Source organism: Anopheles arabiensis, chromosome 3, assembly GCF_016920715.1.
Source record: "Anopheles arabiensis isolate DONGOLA chromosome 3, AaraD3, whole genome shotgun sequence".
NCBI classification, from domain to species: Eukaryota; Metazoa; Arthropoda; class Insecta; order Diptera; family Culicidae; genus Anopheles; species Anopheles arabiensis.
Window position 1 is genome coordinate 93,413,943 of NC_053518.1, and position 15,962 is coordinate 93,429,904.

Consider the following 15,962-nt stretch of genomic DNA (forward strand, 5'->3'; position numbering starts at 1 on the left):
ATGGTAAAAAATAAGATTCAGCATGACCAGCATGGTCTGCGTTGCCATGCGTTCTGCCAACATAGAACACGCTAAAAAGATAAGGAAATAAACCATCGAAAAAGAGAAACTAAGGATGACGAAGAAGAGAAGCGAAATGTGTAAATGTATTTTATCAAAAACCTGTTGCCACATCTAGCCGATTCCGGATTTACGATCTGTGACATGGAACTTGTTTTTGAGGCTGGGTGGGTCTTGGTCGGTCGTTTTGTTGTAGAGAAATACTCACTGTTTGGAAGCGGTTGAACATAGACGTATATTTGCATTGGTACATACGAGTACACATTCCTTTAGAGAATATGTTTTATTTTGTAAAAAAGGTAGCATTACTCTACGGTTTGTTGTGGGTGACCTATCAAACGGTTGCTCAAGAGAATCGGTTAACGTGTGGTAGACGCAAGGTGAAATCGGCATACCTTATACATAATGGCATTGATGCTAAAGCCGGTCACTGGCCGTGGCATGCAGCGATCTTTCATCGAAAGGGCGAGCAGAATGAGTACGCTTGCGGTGGAGCGGTTATTGACGAGAACACTATTCTCACTGGTAAGTAGAAGTTGTGCATATTTGCCTAATAATCCGCGACTACTTCTATTTTACTGTACATTATTTTACTCTGTTTCATTTAATAATTTGAGCACATTAACTATCCTGTTATGTCATTTCGTCGCTTCAGTATATATGCTAAATCTGAATCTGCTACCTGCCATTCTGTATAAGTTTATGAAACATTCAATCTTCTTGTTTTCCCACATCCAGCGGCTCACTGCATCTACACATCGAGCGGAATATTACCCACAAACTTGATATCTGTTCATCTCGGAAAGTCGAACCTCAAGGAAGAGAACGAATATACACAAATTTACGGTGTGCATGAACTTATTGTACATCCAAAGTACAGCTCCTCGAGTATTATCAACGACATTGGTTTGATCAAGCTGAGTTCGAACATAACGATGAACAAGTATGTGCAACCCGTCTGCCTATGGACAATGGACAGCAATCAGAAGTTGATCGAGGGCACAAACGGAATCATCGTGGGATTTGGTAAAAACGAGTATGATCTTGTATCGGAGCAGCTCAAACAGGTTTTAATTGGTGTGATCGATCCGTTGACGTGCATTGCAAGTGATCGCGTAGTGTTCGGTACGCATCTTACATCCGAAATCTACTGTGGAAAAGGACAGAATGGAGTGGGTGCGTGCAATGGAGATAGCGGTGGCGGTATGTTCTTTGAAGTCGGTGGCAAATGGTTTGTGAGAGGCTTGGTGTCGTTTAGTCCGCTGCGTGGAAATATCGGACTGTGTGATCCACTCAAGTACACCGCCTATACCGATGTGGCCCAGTACCTAGAATGGATTTCCCAGTACATTGATCAGCGAGTGCTATCCTTCGAGAACGACGTACTGGATATAGATTATGAGGAAAAGCTACGACTGTTCAACTTTGGTACTTGCGGTGTGAAATCTTCAACTATGCTCAATGATGGATCGAGCTGGACGCTTCCCTGGCTTGGATTTGTTATCCTGTCTGGAGCTGCTGACAATCTCCGCAGTGCAAGATGTGTGGTGACATTAATAAGCGATTGGTACGCGATTGGCCCTGCTCATTGTTTTGCTAACGACGGTATCGAGTAAGTATGCTTTTACCAGCGTCATTGTGTACAGTTAAATTTTAAACACCTTTTCTTAATAGACGATCTATTCTACTCGGAGGACCATCGGAATCGACAAAATCAGAATGTTTCGATCGTCATAGAAGCACACAATGTACTTATCCGACCCAAACGGTGCAGATTGAAAGAATTATCACCCATCCGAAGTACGATAGCAATAACTTTGGGAATAATATAGTGCTGATTGAGTTGCTGGAAGCAGCCAATACAACACAGCCGAACGTGAAGCCCATCTGTATATCAGCTATACCAGAGCTACGAACAAATGAGATGACCAACTTATCCGTGGCAACCTACTCAAGGCGAACGACCACATATGGAGATCAAGCCGTACACCAAACCAGCACAGAAGAATGTATGGATCGGTACGCTGACTTAGGGTTGACCATCAGTTGGAAAAACATGAGATTCTGTGCACGAACGGCAACCAATGATAACCCGGACTGCGTTTCCCTGAAGAGTGGTGCTCCATTACATCAGTTGCGTTCGCTTGGGGGATCGGAACGATACTTCTTACGTGGGTTTGAAATATTAGGCCTCGCTTGTACATCAGGAACACCACCAGCATACAACAACATTAATGAATATCTGGACTGGATATTATATAACATGAGAAACGAAATACTAGCTACAGTGGATTCCGTGAATAATTCAAAACCTAGCATAGCTAAACAAACTCTCGAAATGGAATGGAGCATGTTGCAGCAGCAGCCGGGAAATGAAAAAATGCATCTGTTCGATATGAACAGCTGTGGTTTAGCTCGCACGCGCAACCAGAACTTGGGACAGGTAACTGTCATGCCGTGGATAGGATTCTTAGAAACGGTAGAAATTGTCACCGATGCGTACCCTACGGAAAGAAGTATAGCAGTGCTCATAAGCGAATGGTATGCATTGACCCCGAAACGTAGTGTACAAAACGGTGCTGTTTGGTAAGTGCTTTAACATAGCGTGAAAATGTCCAATGTTTGATGCGTCTGTTTTCCGTTTCAGGCGATCTCTTTTGCTGGGCCAGTATAACCCTGATTTATCCATAAACTGCTACACTAGAGAATGCGAACCAACACACCAGCTGGTGGAAATTAGGAGGATAATCATCCCTCCAACCGACCAACCGAGACAGTTGTATGCATTGCTAGAGCTTCTTGAACCAGCTAATCTAAAAAATCCGTTCATTAACCCGATCTGTATGCCCTTCATGAACCAGCTGCATCGTAACAAATCCACAGAGGTGGTTATATCGTCAAATCCGGGCACTCCATTTGCCATTGAAAGCAAAAAGCTATCTGTCATTGATAACCTCAGCTGCCAGCAACGACTGCTTGCTGAGAGAATTACCGCCTCCATCGAATCAACCACCTCATGTGCAATCGAAGCGGATAAGTTCAAACAAACGCCTTTGGCTTCTTTCATAGGCAGTCCGTTGCAGATGCCGGTACGGTTTGAAGGACGCACTCGTTACTTTCTCTATGGTATGGATGTAAACGAGCCAGGAAGATTCAGCCTAATGCACGGTCCGTATTTGTTTGGAACGTTCGAGTTGGCGGATCTAGATTGGATAGTGGAAAACATGAGAGAAAACCAATGGCAAACTTCATTCCCCGGTAATGCGGGGAATAAAAGAGTGAATTTGAGGAAAGTAAAGCACGCATCAAAGCGGACATTGTTCGATATGAAAAATTGCGGGAAATCATCAAGCATGCATCCTTTACCATGGCTAGGACTTGTCTCAACCAATGCACCGTATTTCAATGTGACCAAATGTACGGTGACACTTATAAGCGAGTGGTACGCTATTGGTTCAGCACACTGTTTCGGCGACGATATTCAAGAGTAAGTAAGGATGTGCACTTTTAAGGATTGTGTTTATGTACGCTTGACTTACCTTGCCACAGTGATCCCATATGATTCAGGAAAATAATATTTAAACCCTAGCGCAACAACAGCTTCACATTGCTACATAGATATACTTCCATCGCCAATCCGTATGGACAAAACTATCGAAAACACAGAATTTAGGAAATTTTTGGATAATATGTTTACAATTATTTCCTAAATATTTGACTAGTCGGGAAGGTTCTTGTTTTTTATGGATATTTACTTAGAAATCTTTTTTTCCTGATTTCAGACATTTTATAATATTCGGAGACAATGCTAATACTGCTAAGATGGACTCTTCAGCTAATAATAGCTCTGATTCATTCCCTCCTCCTACTCAACTGATTGTAACCCAGAAGATATTCGTGCATCGGCAGTACAACGCAACCAGCTATGACAACGATATTGCTCTGGCTTTGCTGGCCACCCCTGCGGATACATCTCAGCCAAATGTGAAGCCCATCTGTTTGCCGATCATTGATACAATTCGTAGCTATGACACATCAAGCCTCGTAATGGCTGCTTTTGGTTCTACCGTAGTAGCTACATACTCAATTATCTACGTAGATGATAGATACATGGACCTGGCCGAGTGTCAAACCCGGTGGCAAGACGTTAAGGTGCGATTCACTATAAACAGTTCGAAGCATTGTGTGATTCCCAGACGAACGGTCGAAGATGTATGTGTCCGTACGTACCGCGGCGCTTCGTTTCACTCCCTGCAAAGACTTGAATCGAGCGAGAGACACTTTCTGCGCGGGTTTGCAGCAATTTTGCCAAAAACATGTAGCATTTACTATCCCATAGTTTACACAAACACTGATGCCTATTTGGATTGGATATTGGAAACAATGGGGCATCCAGCAGGTTTGTCGTTTGATCCGCGAAAGGAACTTATTTTTAGCGAAAAGTAATGGAACGTTAGTTTTGTAAGACAAGCAAAAGTATAAGTACGTAGGAAATTAAAAAAACTCTAAGTTGCACAAAACCTCAAATTATTCGATATTGCCTCCCCTTTTTTATCACAGCAGATTGGCCGCTCCAATCCGTTACTATAAAGTATACAATTTCGACAGCTTTTACAATTCCCACTAAAAATTTAGACAATAATGTGTAGTTTGTGTGTACCCCACAACATGTTCCACAGCTCCATATGGAGCGATTCCTCATTCTCGATTTCGCCAAATGAGAAGAAGACTCTCTATTGTTTCAATGCTCTGTATATGTTGTTTCACACATCGCTCTATTTCTTCTCGTCTTTCCTCTTTTATATGCTCTTCTTCTTCTTCTTCTTCTTTTGGTTCAACAACCGTTGTCGGTCAAGGGCTGCCTGTACCCACTTGTGGAGGGTTGGCTTTCAGTGACTTATGGATTACACCCCCCTCCCCAGGATAGTCATCAGTCCTACGTATGGCGGCACGGTCCATGAAGGGCTTGAACCCATGACGGGCATGTTGTTAAGTCATACGAGTTGACGACTCTACCACGAGACCGGCTTTAGTCTTAGTCAGTCAGAAAAAGTTATATTGTCTCTTTGTCAGTCAGAAAGTCACAAAGTGTAGTGTGTCAAAGTGTCACAAATCAAAATGTATAAAGTTGGAGAATGAACAAAATAGGACACACTTATCCGCATGGCAAAGTGCTGACTGATGACTCTACCAGTCTTTGGCGAAGCATCGCTACGGGGAACAGCGATGAGATGAGAATGATGTGACTGGCACCAAAAACCGAAGCACAGCACAGCACAGCACTCCCCCAAACTTACTCTTCGTTTTGTCGTCTCACTTGCACATGTGTGTATGCTACGAGATCAACTGATCGATGGTCAGCATTTATAAACTGGTTTGATTCACCGTAGACCTTGACTTTGGGAGAATCGGAGAGTACCAGAGAGTTGATGCGTTTGGTTCTGCGTCGCTTTTGATGAGGCCAATCGACCATAGAGTTAACCGACAGTTGTGATGTTTATTTAACACTTTTAGTGCCAAGTTGATTGTTTTCGATTATCGCTTTTTGCTCTCGTTCCCTCTCAGTACTTCATTCATGCAACTTAGGCGTGGCGTGAAAAAAAGGAATATTTTTGCTGAATCAAGATTTTTTGAAGAAGATTAGCAAATCACTCCATAGAAAGATTGAAATGTTCAACTTCTTAGGCATTCAGAACATTTATATATGTTTTATGTAAACATTTTTTGGCTGATGTTAATGTACCTTCTCATACGCTGGAGTGACAATCTTATGCCGTGGTGTAAAGTTCTTTTAATTAATAAAAAAAGTTTAGGCTCGGACTTCTGACGCTACCCAATTGGCTGGACGGAAGGCTGATTTGATAGTGTCCGCTGGTTGGTATTTGCATATTTCAACACTGTTTTTTTTTTTTTCAAGGCCTTACGCCTTGACCGTTCCTTCTGAATAAAAACACACATACTCATTCACATTGAACGATGAAGCGCTACGGAATGGAATTATATGTTTCCGTGTATTTTAAAACCAGTTTTGGGCTTTAGCAATAATAAGCATACACACAACATTAGACAGAGCTTGAGAACAAGATAGCCAAAATTAGCACATTAGGTTAAACTCTCAGTGTCTTTCCCGAACCCGGCTAAGGAGCATCATTTACAACCTTGCAACGGGACGGTGTGGTCTAGTGTTTTCTGTTCAAGGTTTTGTGTGAAATTTGGGTGTTTGATTTATTAACCATGTGGTATTCAGTGAAATGGGTGTTTGAAGTGCTTAGCTTTCTTCATGTTATATCGCAAACCCTTAGTTTAGATAATCGTTTGTCATGTGGCTTACCTAAAGTGAAGTCTTCATACATTTTCCAAAATGGCATTGACGCTAAGGCCGGTGATTGGCCGTGGCATGCCGATATTTTCTATCTCAACGCCGCAAGAACGGATTACGCCTGCGCTGGTTCAATCCTGGACGAGAATACTATTCTCACAGGTACATTGATGACTGTGACACCAGCTGTAGCTCCATAACTCACGTGGCATAACTGTTAACGGTTTTTTTTATTCTCAAGCATCTCATTGCATGTATACTCTGAGCGGTATGGTCTCTCCGACTCGTGTGTCAGTACACGTGGGACGGATCCGTCTTCACGAGGCAAGCGAATACACACAAATGCACGGTGTGCGAGACATAATACTTCATCCAGGGTTTAGTAGCTACAGCTACCGTAATGACATTGCTCTGATCAAGCTGAGCTCTAACATAACGATGACAAAGTACGTACAGCCCATCTGTCTGTGGACCATGGACAGCAAGCTGGATACGATTATAGACGGCACTGGATTTGTCGCTGGATTTGGTCTGAACGAGCAGGATGTTGTATCGGATCAGCTAAAACAAGCTACGATTAAAGTGGTGGATCCGTTCACCTGTATAGAAAGTGATCGCCCAGCATATAGCCCCCACGTAACATTCAATATGTTTTGTGGAAAAGGAAATCCGGTTGCGGGTGCGTGCTACGGAGATAGAGGCGGAGGTTTGTTCTTGGAAGTTGGGGGCAGATGGTTCGTAAGGGGCTTGCATTCGTTTACCCCAATGCGTGGAAATACCGGACTGTGCGACCCGCAGAAGCCCACCGCTTATACCGATGTGGCCAAGTATCTGGACTGGATTTCGCAGTACATTGACCAACGAGTGCTGCACTACGAAAGGGATATAGACCATGCAGAAAGGCTTAGATTGTTCAACTTCCAAACGTGCGGTGTGAAATCATCTACTTTTGTAAAGGGTGGTCTGAGATGGACAGTGCCTTGGATCGGATTTGTCAGAGCACCGAATGAATTCAAATCCAGATGTGTTGTCACACTCATAACCGAGTGGTATGCAGTTGGACCTGCACCTTGTTTCCAGTACGACGGCGTTGAGTAAGTATGGCTTTGTTATGTTGCTTTGTTACTTTGTTACTTTGGCTTTGTTCTGTTACTTAGTTACCTAATATAATTTATCCCACTGATGTTGTCTTTGTATGTGTTTTGTCTCAAAAAAGACTCTTTGTTGTGTTAGGTAGCAACAACGAACACTCGAAATCAGAATGTTATGATCGCAATCGGGCTATTACATGCACGCAAGCATCACAAATAAGAAAAATTCAAAGAGAGATCCTACACCCAAAGATTGATCGTAGGAATTTTGCGGAAAGTATCTCGCTGATCGAATTGCAGAGCCCGGCGGACATCAGCCAGCCGAACGTGAAGCCTATCTGCCTGCCTGTGACGCCCGAGCTTAAAACGAACGCAAAAACAAACCTACACTTGGCGGCCAGTTCAAGGACAGATAATTCTTTCAAAACTTTTCCCGTCCGCTATGTGGAGTCGGACGAGTGTACGAGACAGTACGCCGAACGTAAGGTTTTGCTAGATCTCGAAAATAATAAATTTTGTGCAGAGCTTGCAAACAAGCAGGATGAGCAGTATTGCATTGCACTGATACAGGGAGCGCCACTCCAGGAAATGAAGCTGTTCAATGGTACGGAGCGGTACTTTCTGCGGGGACTCGAGTTGCGAGGATTTGGTTGTTTTTCACAGCCATCGCCTGTTTATAACAATATCGAAAGCTATCTTGACTGGATACTGTACAGCATGAGGTACAACGAACCGATAGAGATCGCTGAAGAGGAAAGTAAGCCAGAAAACGAAACGTTACAATCAAAATGGACAAGACTGCAGCAGGAGCCAGGGAATGAAAAGCTTCGGCTCTTCAATATGAGCTCGTGTGGTATACCGCACATCCCAAATGCTGAAAACAGTTCCGTCTTCGTCAATCCCTGGATGGTGACAGTACTTGGCTTGGAGTATAGCATGAATGAGGACATGCAAATACAAATCAATAATGTCGGTGTACTGATAAGCGAATGGTACTTTCTGATAAATGCCCATTTAGTGTCACAGAAAGCATGGGGGTAAGTACGGTTTTGTTTTGAAATCTTGGAAATTACTCGATCATAATAACCTTCCGTTTTTACATTGTAGGAGAGAAGTTTATTTGGGTTTATACTATCTTGCCCTACAAAGCGAATGTGTCGGTGACTCTTGCAAACGTCCTGTTAGGGTTAGCATACAGAGCATTACGATACATCCTAACTATGCTCAAGACCCTCTTAATCATAATATCGCTCTAGTCGAACTTGCCGAGCCGGCAAACCTTCACAATCCAGACATAAGACCTATTTGCATGCCATTCTTCAAAGAACTGCAAAACAATAAACCGCTTGAGCTGATTGTTTCATATACAAATAATGTAGAAGGCGTAACCAGCAAAAACCTACCAGCACTCAACCCGTTCACTTGCCAACGGAAATTGGAACAGAGAGGAATCTTTACGTCGACGAAAACCGTGCCCTGGTGTGTAATCGATGAGGACAGGGAAGGACAATCGCAGCTACTAAATGGAGGGGCAACACTGCAAGGTTTAATGAAGTTCGATCAGTATGTTAGATATTTTTTGAGAGGGATTAATTTGCCCAACAATATACCGTACAGGCTACCTGAACACCTGCAACTGTTCACCAATGTCGATCGATTTCTCGACTGGATTGTGGACAACATGGAGTTTAAGGAGTATAAAGCATCGCCGAAGACCGAACTCTTCAAAGTTACAGAAAAACGAATCAATTTGCGACCAATACAGGGCGCTTCCCGCAGGAGATTATTCAATTTCAGCAATTGTGGAATCAAGCCACTCAAGAATGAGTCGTCCAGTAGTTATCCAATTATCCCGTGGATGGGGTATTTAACATCAAATATAACCTCCAACATGCCTAGCAAATGTGCAGTTACGCTAATCAGTGAATGGTACGCCGTGGGCTTGACAGGTTGTTATAATGGCGATAGCCTACAGTAAGTGTTTTTTCAACAATCGACGTTGCTTGATGATGGATTCGGAATCATGTTCTAATAAACTTTCAGATACTCGATCCTGTTTGGTGTCAATAGCGTCACAACCCATACAGACTGCATTGATGTAGCGACTGGATGTGGTGCCCCTACACAACGAATTCCAGTGCGCAAGGTCATCACCCATCCACAGTACGATAGAATTGACCATAGGAACGACATTGCGTTGATTCAGTTTGCAAGAGCTGTGGATACATCTCAACCAAATGTCAAACCAATCTGCCTTCCAGTGTTGGATGAAGTACGTAGCTTTGATATATCCAGCTTAGTGCAAGTCAGGCAAAATATAGACGACACTAAGTTCGAATTATCTAAAGCAGGTAATAGGTACGTTGAATCGACTGAATGTCAACAGCGTTGGGATAGTTTGGCAGTCAAACTCCCCATCGAAAACAGAAAGATGTGTATTTTGTTTGAAATAGCGCCCAACAATGAGTGTTTCGATCTACTGATCGGTTCATCACTGCAGACAACTCAAGTAGTCGGTTCGAACGAAAGACATTTTCTACGCGGTATCCTTGCGATCAAGCCGAATTTATGTACACTATACTTTCCACTATTATATACCGATATAGATAATCATTTGAATTGGATATTGAATAATATGGAAGAACAGAAAAAAGTTTTCAATCCATTTGGATTGCCATACGATTTGAGGGAAAAACTAATTTTCTATTGAATACGTTATCAATTTTAAGACAAATAGTCTGAAAACAATTGTTAACGTAAACAACTTTTTATTATAATGTATGATAAGCAATTAAAATACAAAAGATGAAACACATCACACACTTATGAATCAGAAAAAAGGAAATTCTAACCGCGAATGGCAACAAACCTAATAATATCGTGAATATCGTATATCCCATTAACGAACCTTTGGAAGAGAGCAAGCGTAATATTAATATTAGAATTAATGAACAAGGAACTGTTTAGCAATGTCAAGATCATAATGAAAAAACCCCTTTCCCTCTGTCGTGCCTCGTGTATGGTGTAGGGGCAGACAACGAAAGAATTCACATTGAATTGATTGTTAGTGATTTACTATTCATATATTACCGTGATTCCATGGACTCGAATTAAGTGTTAAATAACCAAACGGACGTAGTTACGCCAGATTAAATACGCGCTTCCCATTTACAACCAATCATCATCATCATCATCTTCAAACAAATACCAACCAATTTGGCGATCTTTGTGTAGTTACACTTCATCTAAGCTTCATGAGATTCAACACATAAAAGAAACATCACTTAAATGCCACTAGTTGGATGGTTGTGCGTAACATTAGACATCTGTTTGAACACTGAAAAGCTGTTTTGGTGACGAATGTTTCACTTAGTTGATTAATATCAATGCCTACGCTGCAAACGACTTGCTAGTCGGAATGTTGTTAACACACATGATGTTGCTTACATGCTATCAACCACATGCGATCGTACCGGTTTTGCTCGCTCTTCATGCGGAAGCTTTTTAATTTGCATAACATGATTTTGCTGTACGCGATGAAGATTCAAAGATCCGAATTTTTGTCTCGATTGGAACCAGTTTAGGCTATTTACCAAATTCAACATCCACCGAATATAATGAGAAAATTATTTTATTCTTTTGTCTACTTCATCGATCATCACCAAAGGCGATCGCTAGCATTCTTGATACGGCACAGTGTGATCTAGTGCCATTTATAAACGCTTCAAATGGTACACTTATATTTGTGAGAAACATTTCTGTTTTTTCCTATTGTATGCATGTGGACACGAGGAACATCATTAAGCGTGCGGTAGACGTAAGGTGAAGTCAGATTAGCTTATCCTCAATGGCGTTAAAGCCGATCACTGGCCGTGGCATTTAACAATCTTTCATCGTAACCATCGACAGAAGCAGAATACGATTGCAGTGGATCCATACTAGATGAGAATACCATTCTCACAGGAATGTCATAAAACAAAATATTCTAGATTTTAGTTAAATACATAGTTTATGTTGTTTTATTAACTTTTTTCTAGCATCCCATTGCGTGCACACAATTAAAGGGGCAATAGTATTGAACGTATTTTAGAAACCTCATCTCGAAAATAATAATAATAAATAAGAATTAAATAATAAAGCTTTAACATACCTCAACAAGAAGTACGTAATATATGGAAGGACCATCATTCAATCTGCTTTGGGCTTTACCAGTTCACACTGAATACTCGTTCATTGCATTTTTTCATAGCCAGGAAATGCTTTTGCAACGTTTCACTAATACTTGTGTAGCTGAGAAATGTGTTCTACGTTTTGCTGCGATAGCGATCTACGTCGATCGTTTCTGCTAAATGAACACTTGCTAGTTGGAAACGGTTGAGTGCGCACATTTAAAATTCTCTCGGTAAAACAAATAGTAGATTTAAGGTTTTTATTGTAACCATAATGCTTTACTTAGTTAGTAGAGTAACACTACTCTACGGTGTATTGTGTGTAGTATATCTAACGACGGCCCAAGAGAGTCGGTTAACGTGCGGTAGACGCAAAGTGAAGTCGGTTTACCTCATCCATAATGGCATTGACGCCAAGGCCGGTCACTGGCCGTGGCATGCAGCGGTCTTCCATAACATGACCGGAAGGACGGATTACGCTTGCGGTGGATCGATCCTTGACGAGGACACTATTCTCACAGGTATATTGATATACCATTTGCCACTAATGAAATACAAATGAAATTGCTTTCCTCTTCCTAAGCTTCTCATTGCGTGCATACTCGACGAGGTGTGCTCCCGGCGGCTCGCGTGTTAGTACACGTGGGACAAATCAATCTGAAAGAAGCAAGCGAATATACACAGACGCTTGGGGCACGGGAAATTATACTTCACCCTGGGTTTAGCAGAAACAGCATCATCAACGACATTGCGTTGATCAAGCTTAGCTCCAACATCACGATGACGAAATACGTGCAACCTGTTTGTTTGTGGACCATGGACAGCAAGAAAGAGTTAATCGTTGGTAAAAATGGAACGATTGTGGGCTTCGGTTTAAACGAGCAGGACGTTGTATCGGAGCGGCTCAAACAGGCCTTGATTGGTGTGGCGGATGCGTTGACGTGCATTGCAAGTGATCGTAGTGTGTTTGGAACTCACCTTACGTCGGACATGTTCTGTGGGAAAGGACAGAAGGGTGTAAGTGCATGCAACGGAGATAGCGGTGGCGGTATGTTCTTCGAGGTGGGTGGCAAATGGTTCGTGAGGGGCTTGGTGTCCTTCACTCCATTGCGAGGTAACACGACGCTATGCGATCCGCTAAAGTACACGGCCTACACCGATGTGGCAAAGCACTTGGAATGGATTAAGCAGTACATTGATCAGCGAGTGCTATCGTTTGAGAGTGACGTGTTGGATATAGACTATGAAGAAAAGCTACGCCTGTTCAACTTCCAGACGTGCGGTGTGAAATCATCTACTGTTCATCCTGGCGGATCTAATTGGACACTACCCTGGCTTGGATTTGTCAGAGCGCCGAATGAGTATAAAACTAGATGTGTTGTTACACTCATAAGCGATTGGTATGCGGTTGGACCTGCGCATTGTTTCGAAAATGACGGTGTTGAGTAAGTACTAATGAATTGTTTTTAAAGGGACATTATCTATACCAACTATGTAACTAAACACCAACTTCTTCCCACACTTAGGGCTTTCATTTTGTTAGGTGCTGGATACGAACACTTAAAATCGGAATGTTTCGACCGCAACGGATCTACCCTATGCACTCATCTCTCCCAAATGCGTCGTATTCAAAGGATCATTGTGCATCCAATGTTCGGTACAAACAATGCTGCAGACAATATCGCACTCATCGAGCTGCTATCTCCAGCAGACACCAGCCAGCCAAACGTGAAGCCTATCTGCCTGCCTGTAACGTCTGAGCTTAGAACGAACGCAAAGACAAACTTACACGTTGCAGTGATTTCAAGAGATGAAGACTCGTACAAAAACATTCCCGTTCGCTATCTAGACTCTGCCGAGTGTATGAAACTGTACGCCCAAGAGAACATTGTGTTGAATCTGGAAAACAAACGACTCTGCGCAGAAATAGCGAACAACCAGGACGAACAAAATTGCAATGCGCTTATATCGGGATCACCGCTTCAGGAACTGAAGATGTTTGGTGGTAAGGAGCAATACTTCCTGCGAGGATTCGAGTTGCTTGGACAGGCCTGTAATGCGCGTGCACCACCAATTTACAACAATATTGAGGCATACATCGACTGGATACTGTACAACATGAGGTACAACGAGCCGGAGGACTTTGTACAAACAGAAAGTTTGCCAGCTAACGGCTCTTTAAAATCTCGATGGATGAGACTACAGCAAGAACCAGGGAATGAAAATCTTCAACTCTTCAATATGAGCTCGTGCGGTGTAACGGCAAACATCGTGAATGCAAAAACGGGCTCCATCGTCGTCTATCCCTGGATGGTGACAGTGTTTGGTTGGCGGACAATTATAGATGATGATAAACAATTGCATGTGCAAAGTGTAGGAGTATTGATAAGCGAACGATACTTTCTAACAAACGCCCATCTAGTGAAACAGAAAGCATGGTGGTAAGCATAACATTCTTGCTAACATATTTCTAGTGCAATTTCAATTACATTCTATGGATGTTCTTCTACATTCTAGGCGATCGGTTGTCATTGGATTGAGCAACCTTATCCTCCAAGCTCAGTGTGTCGGTGACTCTTGTGTGCAAGCGGTTGAGGCAACCATTAGAAGCATTCACATCCATCCGAATTATGCAAACGATCCGCTTAATTATAATATCGCACTGGTTGAGCTTACATCACCAGTTAATTCTACCAGCCGACACATCAAACCAATCTGCATGCCATTTCTTAAGGATATGTTTAAGACAAATCCGCTCGAGCTGGTTGTTACCTCGAACGAGGACTTGGACATGAGAAGCAAAACGTTGACAGCACTCAATCCGACCACCTGTCAACGGCAACTAGCACAGGAAGGGTTTCTGACCTCAACAAAAACTGTTCCTTGGTGCGCGGTAGCTGCAGACAATCGTCAACAGTCATTGCCGCTGCTGCTAAATGGAGGTGCACCACTGCAAGCCCGAATGCAGTTCGATGAGGATCAGCGGTTTTTCCTGAGAGGCATCAACCTACGCAACAACGTGCCGAACGAGTTACCTTACCTTCCGGAGTTGTTCACCAATGTTGACCGGTTTCTGGAATGGATTGTGGACAGCATGAAGGGCAAAGAGCATAATGTGCCACTTTTTAACGTGTCCAAAGCATCAGATCCTAGGCGTATTGATTTGCCCCCACTACAGGACGGTTCCAAGAGAAGCTCGTTCAATTTCAGCAACTGTGGAGCTATCCCGCCAGTAAATGGGTCTTTCAATAGTTTTCCAACTATCCCATGGATGGGTTTCTTATCTTCTAATGCAACCCTTAACATGTCTAGCAAATGTGCAGTCACTCTTGTTAGCGAATGGTACGCCGTGAGTTTGGCGGCTTGTTTTAGTGGAGATAACCTCGAGTAAGTTTTTTTGTAGATGATTGTAGAGATGAAGATGGTTTTATCATCAACGATCGCATTTGTACCTTTCAGATATTCCGTTCTATTTGGCGTCAATAGCGTCAAAATGCATACAGACTGTACCGATGCAGCAACTGGATGTGGTGCCCCTACCCAACGTATTCCAGTGCGCAAGGTCATCATCCATCCACAGTACGATAGCTCTGACTACCGCAATGATATTGCGTTGATTCAGTTTGCAAGAGCGGCGGATACATCTCAACCAAATGTTAAACCAATCTGCCTTCCAGTGTTGGATGAAGTACGTAGCTATGATACATCCAGCCTAGTTGCAGTTGGTCAAAACGAGGAGGACACTCGATTCATACTTTCCAATGCAGGTAATAGGTACGTTGAATCGACTGAATGTCAAAAGCGTTGGGATAGTTTGGCAGTCAATCTTCCCATCGAAAATAGAAAGATGTGTATTTTGCTTGAAATAGCACCTAATAATGAGTGTTTCGATCTACTGATCGGTTCATCGCTGCAGACAATTCAAGTAGTCGGTTCGAACGAAAGACATTTTCTACGCGGCATTCTCGAGCTCAAAGCGGCAGTTTGCAATCTTCACTTTCCACTAGTGTACACAGATATAGATCGTTATTTAGATTGGATGTTGGAGAACATGGTAGAAACCGAATTGTCGGCATATTCTTTAAGATCGTCATACGATTTGAGGGAAAAACTCATTTTTACTAATTAACATACCAGTTAAAATGCCGCGGGAATCTAAGATCATATAAGAATCCCAATCGTCATTGGTTGCAACCGTACGACTGTATTGTGGTTACGTTACGTCATAAATAAACCAGAATAGTAGAATTGAAATCGTAACACAGTGGGCAAAACACCTAATAAAATCACGAACTGTCGCAATGCACCGTGTCATCTCATTAG

General features: G+C 42.6%; 3 protein-coding genes across 4 annotated transcripts; all 3 read left to right on the forward strand.

The window, feature by feature from the left end:
* Nucleotides 1–299: 299 nt before the first annotated feature.
* Nucleotides 300–4,601, forward strand: LOC120904484. The gene is made up of 5 exons (XM_040314494.1): nucleotides 300–585; nucleotides 799–1,672; nucleotides 1,735–2,646; nucleotides 2,708–3,547; nucleotides 3,843–4,601. Exons 1-5 carry the CDS (start codon nucleotides 339–341, stop codon nucleotides 4,504–4,506), a joined length of 3,537 nt encoding a protein of 1,178 aa, XP_040170428.1. The 5' UTR covers nucleotides 300–338; the 3' UTR covers nucleotides 4,507–4,601.
* Nucleotides 4,602–6,159: 1,558 nt separating this feature from the next.
* Nucleotides 6,160–11,774, forward strand: LOC120904841. Of its 2 annotated transcripts, XM_040315254.1 has the most exons (5): nucleotides 6,160–6,541; nucleotides 6,621–7,473; nucleotides 7,596–8,507; nucleotides 8,578–9,444; nucleotides 9,514–11,774. In XM_040315254.1, the coding sequence occupies exons 1-5, from the start codon at nucleotides 6,295–6,297 to the stop codon at nucleotides 10,178–10,180; spliced, it is 3,546 nt and encodes a 1,181-aa protein (XP_040171188.1). In that variant the 5' UTR covers nucleotides 6,160–6,294; the 3' UTR covers nucleotides 10,181–11,774. The 2 variants fall into 2 exon arrangements, with proteins under 2 accessions (XP_040171188.1, XP_040171189.1); XM_040315255.1 differs by having other exon boundaries at nucleotides 6,160–7,473.
* A 45-nt stretch (nucleotides 11,775–11,819) lies between these two features.
* LOC120904840 lies at nucleotides 11,820–15,941 on the forward strand. The gene is made up of 5 exons (XM_040315253.1): nucleotides 11,820–12,160; nucleotides 12,223–13,084; nucleotides 13,166–14,080; nucleotides 14,157–15,026; nucleotides 15,099–15,941. The coding sequence occupies exons 1-5, from the start codon at nucleotides 11,914–11,916 to the stop codon at nucleotides 15,766–15,768; spliced, it is 3,564 nt and encodes a 1,187-aa protein (XP_040171187.1). The 5' UTR covers nucleotides 11,820–11,913; the 3' UTR covers nucleotides 15,769–15,941.
* The last annotated feature ends 21 nt before the right edge of the window (nucleotides 15,942–15,962 follow it).